Here is a 7,861-nt window from a genome sequence, read left to right as displayed (position 1 = left end):
AGTGTTAATTGCCGCTGCTACCCATTTGCCAAATTTCCAGACCCATTGGGAGGTTTGCAGGGTAGATAACCTAGCTCCATGGACCAGATCTGGCCCACAGACCAGCGGTTGAACACCCCTGGTTGAGATGGGAACCATCTTGCCTTGAACATAGGGTTAGACTAAATGGTTGGACTAAATGACTTCTTGAAGTCCTTTTCAGACCTATTTTCTATTATTTTAATACCCCATTCCAAGGTATTTTAGTAAACAGAAACACGTTCAAAGCAGAGCAACATATCCAACTGAAAACTACTATAAGCACAAAGTCAAACAATTTTTGCTAGTAAAAGTGAAGACCAGTTCCCCTTATCTTCCCCCCTCCCTCCCTTCAGTTCTAAAAAAAGGAGAGGAAAAGGGTCAGAAAAAATAGATACAGTATATTAAAGTGTCAGGCTCACTGTAACTTGTTTAAGTCGCTGTGTACAGTTTTGCATACTACACTTACATGGTAACGTGCATCATCATAAGTGTTTCAACACTGATAGGATATCTGGAGTTATTGTTTACAGTTGTACAAACTAAACATCAAAGAACAGTTAAAAATACACAAAAAATTGTGCTAAGAGATGCTATGAAAAAAACATAGAAAGTTAATGTGTTTGTCCAATATAAACAACTCAGATATTTAAAAATATGGAAGGAAGGTAAACAGTGCAAAGTACTCAGTCTATATTACAAGCTAATAGTCTATGAAACGTTACACTTTAAAATGAAGTTTTATCTTCAAAAAAATGTTTGACACACACATAAATGCAACTGCTCATTTAAATTCTTTGCCCCCTGCTGCACATTTGCAACTAAAATAATCTGAGAAGTTTGTCTTCTTGACCAAAGCTATTTTTAAACACTGACAAAGAATAGAGACTGAAGTAGTTTTTGGTAAGTACCAATGTCACAGTGCCATTGAGACAATGGTTTCAATGACATATTTCCTTTTTATGTTAAGGAGATTATTTGTTTAACTGAGTTTGTGGCTTACACTGGTAGTTACTGCTTTGTCAAACTACTTACTTCCCAAAACACAGTTAGTAAAATAAATACTAAGATTAAAGAGACAGGCTGGATTTTAGCTTATTGTGAAAGGAAAAAGATTTACACAGCATGAGAAAAAGTTACCTGATGTAAAAGAACTTCTCGACCAACTTCTGACTGATCCAACTTCCTCCGGAACCGCATCACCTCCTCCTTTAGCTTGCATTTTTATTAAGAAGGAAGAGCCAAAGTTACATTATACTACTTGAAATAAAATAGCTATTTAAATCTAATACTAATTAATAATCAAACACAGATTTTTAAAAATTGTACTAATCTCAGTGAAACACCTTAATTTTGTTTTAAAGCAATCTAAAGAACTAGAAACCTGCTTCTACAAAACACAGATATCTTATGAAATGTACATTATAGCATTTAACCTTTTCTTTCATATGCTCAGTACTACTTCTGACTACAAATTAAAAATCCCAAACGAATCAAAACTAAATGAGAATGGTGCAATGTTTGAAAGTAATGGGAGTAGTTTAGGTCTTTCCTAGAATTAAATTTAAAAGAAATAAAAAAAAATTAAGATACTGAAATGCAGAATTAAGGTATTCAAACTGCCTTAACTTGTTTGTTAGTAATATTATGTGATCTGCTTCCAATTTAACAGATAAAATTTCCTTCAGCAAACCACCAGCACTTCCCTCACCAGCTGCAAGTAAATCATTAAACATATTTAAAAAACAAAACAAAACATGTTTCCCTGTGCATCGAGGATTAAGCTATATATTTGTCCCTTTGGTTATAATCTGCTCAAAACATCTATTGTCGGTTATTTTTCCCTGTGTCTGCCAGTTCTTCCCACTGCCTCATTTGATAGTGTTTCTTCTTTCTAACTATTAGTTTTGTGTAATTTAATTTAATCTTTTTGATCTTTTGGAAATTATGGAAGAAAATGGCAGTACCATCAATTGACAAAAATCTCTTACTCATTGCTTACTATTCGAATACAGCATCTAGGGTGCATTATGGGATTGACAGTGCCCTCTCCAGCAGCTTCCCAAATAAGACAGGGATACAACAAGGATGTCTGGTTGCTCTGCTGGATAATTACTGAATAAAAGTTAAAGCTTGTACACCTGGCAGATACCCTGAGAAGTGTATTTTAGAAGTCTCTTCTCTTCCAAGTAAACCCTTATTTGTATGGTTAAATAACAGTTATACTCTACCTCCACACACATGTTCTTGGAGATATAGGCTAGGGACAGACCTTCAAAAAGCCACAGCCTGAACTCATTCAATCTTTGCAGGTTAGTCTAACCTGGCTAGATTGAATCAGTTTGCAACTGTGCAAACATGCCGTCCAGACTGAGGAAATGCAATCACATGCCTGCAGTCACTCAGGCCAGCCGCCAGGGGGTGCTAGAGCAGCTCTCAGTCTCAGGGAGGCATAGCTAGCCCTGGCAGTAACTCAAAGTGAACTGGCCAGGGAGGAGGTTTAATTCCCCGCTCCTTGTCACACCAGCACAGACCTGAGCCTGGGTCTGCCTGGAGCTCCCCCTTTGCTGCTATTAAAGTGATATAGTAATATTAACAATAAAATTACACATTATAAAATAATAAAATTATATGATTTGTGGTTCTTGATAAAAGCAAACAATATAATTACCCATCTACTAATTTAAACAAAAGAAAAATCAAACATAATATATGCTGATACATAAAAATGAATACAATGAAGGGATCTAAAATAGTAGACTAAAATCTGGGATTTCTATTTGATTTTGGCCTGTATTCTTTGTGCAAGTAGCACACACACAGTTATAAAGTATAGGACAAGTGGTAAGTTGCTAGGGAGGAGCAAAATTTGTTTTTCATTCATTATCCCAGTACTTAAAATTTTCCATTAGTGGTTAGATTCATTTCCCTCATTTCTTCAAAGAATGAACAAGACCACAAATGAGTATTTAGGTCATCTATATCAGTCTTCCTGAAGAACATATCCTGTCCAAATATGGAGTCTGACACTATCTCCCTTAATAACTGCAGATCTCATTAAAGTGAATCAGTCTTGTGATGGCCTTTCATTTTTTTGTGGTTTTGTAGCCCAAAAAAGTGGTTTATTAATTTTTAAAAAGAGGAAAATTGAGAATCTCACTGCCTACTTATCTGTTTGCATGCTTAAGTTTGTATCTTATGTTAAATATGGGTGAAATATTGGATCACTAACTGTCAGTATGGCTAGGGTTGGACATTACATATAAACCAGTTCAAGTTATCAGAAACAGGTTTAAATTTGTAACAGAACATACGTTCAGTGTACAGAAACCAGTTTCAAAATGGCCGAAACCAGCATGAGATACACCTGGTTGAATTTAGTATCAGACTTAACTGATTGAGCTGAAACCATTATATCCAATGTCTGTCCCAGACTCCTTCCTGGTCTAACTTAAACCAGAGTCTCCCAGCATCCTGACATGCTCTCTGGCCTAGGTGTTGTGCTCCAGCCCAGTGGGGCTGGCCCTGCCCCTCTGTTCCCAGCCAGAACAGGGACAGACAAGGGCAGGGACCTGCTCAGATGCTGGCCCTGGGAAGGGGGAAGGGAAGAGCCTGTGACCAGGGAGCCAGCAAACAGGGACTGCCAACAGGAACAGTTTCCAGGCAGTTTCTGGAGGCAAGAGGAGGGAGGAAGGGGGAGAGAAGCCAGGCCAGGCACTAGATCAGGGGTCGGCAACCTGTGGCACACTTGCCCAAAGTGGCATGCGGCATGGTTTTTATTCACACGCAAGCTGCTTCCTGCCTCTTGGAGCAGGAAGAGGCGTGCCCAGATTGAGCAGCACATGGCTGCCTGGGAACAGCCTTGTGCTGCTGCTGACCCCTTTCACCGCTGGACCCCAGCCCCGGAACACCGCCTACCCCAGCCAGGTAAGAGCCCCTGGCCCCAAACCCAAACCCCCCCATGGCCCTGCCCCATGGCCCCAGCCCCAATCCTGCGCTGCTGGCTATGTGCCACCGGCAGGCCCTAGGAGCCACCACTGTCTCTGCAGGCCCCAGGCCTGGCCACATGACGCTAGCGAGCCTGGCTCCAGCCGGCACTATTGCCGCTGCGGGCCCTGGCCCAGTGCCAGTACCGGGCCGTGGCCATCAGCAGCATTGGGATGGGGCCGGGGCCGCAGACCCACACAAGCCCTTGACCCATCCCAGTGCTACAGACAGCCCCGGCCACGTGCTGCTGGTGGCTGGCACCTCTACTGACGCCACTCACCCCATCCCGACACCCCCACTAGCAGGCCCAGGCCCCGACCCAGGCCTGGCCCAATCCTGGGGCTGCCACTAGCGGGCCCAGGCCCCGGGCCAGGACCCAGCCCCATCCTGGTGCTGCCACCAGGACCAGGCCCCGGCCAGCACCTCCATCGCCGCTGCTGGGCCAGGGCGATCAGCAGTGCCAGGATGAGGCCGGGGCCGGAGCCCCATCCTGGTACTACCAGCAGGCCTGGCCCCAGCCACATGCTGCCACCAGGCCCTGCCCAGAGCTGCTGCTGGGCCAAGGCAATCTGCAGTGCTGGGATAAGGTTGGGGCCCGGACCCATCTCGGCACTGCTGATGGCCCCGGCCACACACCGCCAGTGGGCCCGGCCTTGGCCAGCACCTCCACTGCTGCTGCTGGGCCAAGACGATCAGAAAATTAAATTCTTACTTTAATTTAAGAAAATTAAATTCTTACTTGATTCTTTTCACTTTCAGATTTCAAAAGTTTACTTTTCACAAGTTCTTCCATTTCATCAGTTTTGACATCTCGCTTCCTTAAAGCCTTAAAAGGGAAAGATAGTGTGAGCTTTATAAGGGAACCACTTAAACCACATTTATATAGAACTGCTGAAATGGGGAAAGTTACCAGTTGTACATTTTAGAAAAAAATCCATCAATTACCACACTTTCTGACTCTGTTTCTATTGGATATTTCTGAAGACAATCGATGTACCTTTTTTGGGTCAGATGATATCTACTATCACATGTACACACAGCTGTATGTGGGCAGATGTTTGGCACATCATCACATATAACACAATACCTATTTTTCTCCAGATATAAAGAAACTAGAAGCTTTACCAATATGCTAGGGCGCCAACAGTATATTATTCAGTTTAAGATCCAAGTAAAAACAAAACTATTGGAGTGTGCATCAATTTTCTATATTATATCTAATAATACACAACAAAGCTGGCAAAAATAGTCACAATCATCAAAAGATACCTTGTCATTAGTCCTGTATTCTTATAGTTAAATGTATATTACTTATTCAGATTCATAAAACAAAACGGTCTTCTTGAGTGTCTTGACAGTGCCTCCAATGCTTCACTGTCAGTCATTTCTACACCTGAATCAAGGTGTTTAAACTAGAACTAAAAACAGTCTGCAGGGTTGTGAAACAGAAGAACAACATTACAAGGAATGTCTAACAGGCAGCAAAATTGTGGAAGAAAGGGTAGTTTGAAGAGTGGAACATCAAGACCATCAAAAAGGTTGTTAACACCTGTGGAGTAGAGAGATTAGCTGGACTCAAGAAGAAGATAACAAGCCATGAAGTCAACTGACTCTCTCAACACTGTCTAAATAGAAGTCTTGCTGCCTCACCCAGGCAGTTGAGTTTTACAGTTTGGGTGGAGCAGGAATCAAAAAGGGAGGTGGGGAGCAACTTCACTAGCCCCCAGATCCACCCCTGCAGGTGTAACAAATACTTAAGGATCTAGGGACAAAAATAACCTTGGCATTCTTTTAATGTAGAGGCCCCCATATGCGAAGGGCTGGCCCTACCTTTCCTAGACGGAAAAAGAATAGAGGCATCATAAGATCCTGTTTTTTGAAAAGGCAATGAACTACCCAATCTGTAATATGCAGTAGCACTAAAACTATGTGTCTTTATTAATTATGAGAAGTACCTCTGGAAAGGTTACTAGATATTAACACAATTGTCAAGCTGGCATTCACACTTTTACTATCTGTAACCAGTCACATGATTGCATTTGATCCTGTATTTAAGGGTGCCTCTGGCCATAGCAATCCAAAAATGCATGCTATTAATAGCATCTCATACCTAAGAACAAAGCTACACTCTCTAAAAGCTCCTAGTCCTACAATAGTCTTTCACTTAATAACATGGGTTTGTTGAAAGCCCTTGCACCGCTGCCATCAACTCCTACAGGAGCCATGTAAAGCAATGAGACTGCTATCCAACTGTGAAAGGTCAAAAAAAATGAGAGGAGAGAATTTTCACAAGACCTAGACTTTGATTATGGAACATGCTCCTAGATAAGGTAATCATCACAGACATCACCAGAACATAATTTCTTCCACTTAAGTTTTACTTCATTATCTATGTTGGTCTGCCTTGCACCACATGCACACACATACCTATAAGATGATCATGTTATTTATTTTAATGGCAGAGAAAAAAGAAACCATAAAGATACTATTTTATCCATATGTTAAATGTTTAAGAGTTTTTTCACAGAAAATAGTGATTGGGGTCATACTGATAAGTACTGATAAGGAACACGTCAAAACAATAACAAAACATCAAAGGAAAAATGCATGAAACCATACTTAAGAGTTTAAACCTACAGACCAGTGTCTAAAGTTCAGGTGTCTACAGCAGTGATTACTAAACTAAGTACACAAGTACACTGCTACAAATTATTTAGGTACACACATACAGACACAAGACACAATTATGGTTACTTCAAAAAGTATAATTTTATATTTAGGACTTTTGTTGAGCAAAATCTTGCAGTATTAAAAATTCTCACACCGACAGGAAAGATATGGAATGCATTGAAGAAGTACTAGAAACTCTTCTTTGACAAAAAGTATAGACTACTGATATCAAAGGGTGCAAGAAATAGACTATATTCCATTGTGCCCTTTTGTGAAATTTCTTTTCCAATTACCTTTTTCAAGCACATTCGGAACCCTGAATCAGCATGTTAATTTCAATGTGATATCATGTAACCACATGTTTATTTTTTTTTTAATAAAAAAACTGATAGTAAAAACTAGAGCAATAGAAAAAAAGAGATATCCAAGGTTTGCCAATTCCCCCTCAGATCCTAACAGCTATTTAAACACCATCACCAGGTCCCTAGCTGCCCATGTGAAAAATGTTGTCGTGTTTTAAGAGAAAACACTTACCCCTGCAAATGAGAAACTTAACACACAAGGATCTAAAGAAGCTATTCAAGTTTAAGCAAAACTTTTTTCCCTTCCCTGTTTTACCTAAAATAAAACAAGACACTGGATACTAAAACTGATAGAAAAATATAATGGACTGCTGTAGAAGACAGCTAGGATTGTGAAAATTACGTTTATGTAAAAGCTCTTTATATTGTGCAATTCACGGCATTTCATAAAAATGGAACTTATTTGCATAACACTCATTTATACAATGCTATTTATCTGCATACTGATCCTACCAACTCCTACATTTGCCAAGGCCCAATAAAAACATTTGTAATACAAAACAAAGCAAAAGCAAAATATACATTATTGTTGTTTCCTGCCCATTAGATTTTGTTTTCTCTTACAAGTGGTTAAGACATAAAGTGTTTCTGATTTGCTATGACCATTTTCTTTAAAACATATTGAATCACAGGAATAGCTTAGAGAAGGAGTGCTTAACCTCTAGCCCCATAATATCTGACCCACAGAACTCCCCAGGGATGCAGAATTTTGGCAGCAAGGGATCAGACATGCAGAACAACACAGGGCCCAATCCTCGTGGGCAGAGGTAGCACAGGACCTCCAGGATCTGATCCTAGTGGATGGGGTTAAACCCATCCCACAG

At 40.6% G+C, this 7,861-nt stretch overlaps 1 protein-coding gene across 1 annotated transcript in view; it reads right to left on the bottom strand.

Annotated features, from left to right (window-relative positions):
• Positions 1–7,861, bottom strand: part of CEP128 (centrosomal protein 128) — a 249,572-nt gene that overhangs the window by 160,604 nt on the left and 81,107 nt on the right. Inside the window, exons 9-10 of the mRNA XM_019518700.1 lie at positions 4,745–4,831; positions 1,159–1,233 (exon numbers count right to left, since the gene is read on the bottom strand). Coding sequence (XP_019374245.1) covers positions 1,159–1,233; positions 4,745–4,831 — 162 coding nt within the window. The remainder of the gene's footprint in view (positions 1–1,158; positions 1,234–4,744; positions 4,832–7,861) is intronic.

This window comes from Gavialis gangeticus, unplaced genomic scaffold (assembly GCF_001723915.1).
Source record: "Gavialis gangeticus isolate Ggan-Ray unplaced genomic scaffold, GavGan_comp1, whole genome shotgun sequence".
NCBI classification, from domain to species: Eukaryota; Metazoa; Chordata; order Crocodylia; family Gavialidae; genus Gavialis; species Gavialis gangeticus.
The sequence above is the reverse complement of the archived record's forward strand: the minus strand, read 5'-3'. Positions and strand labels throughout refer to the sequence as shown.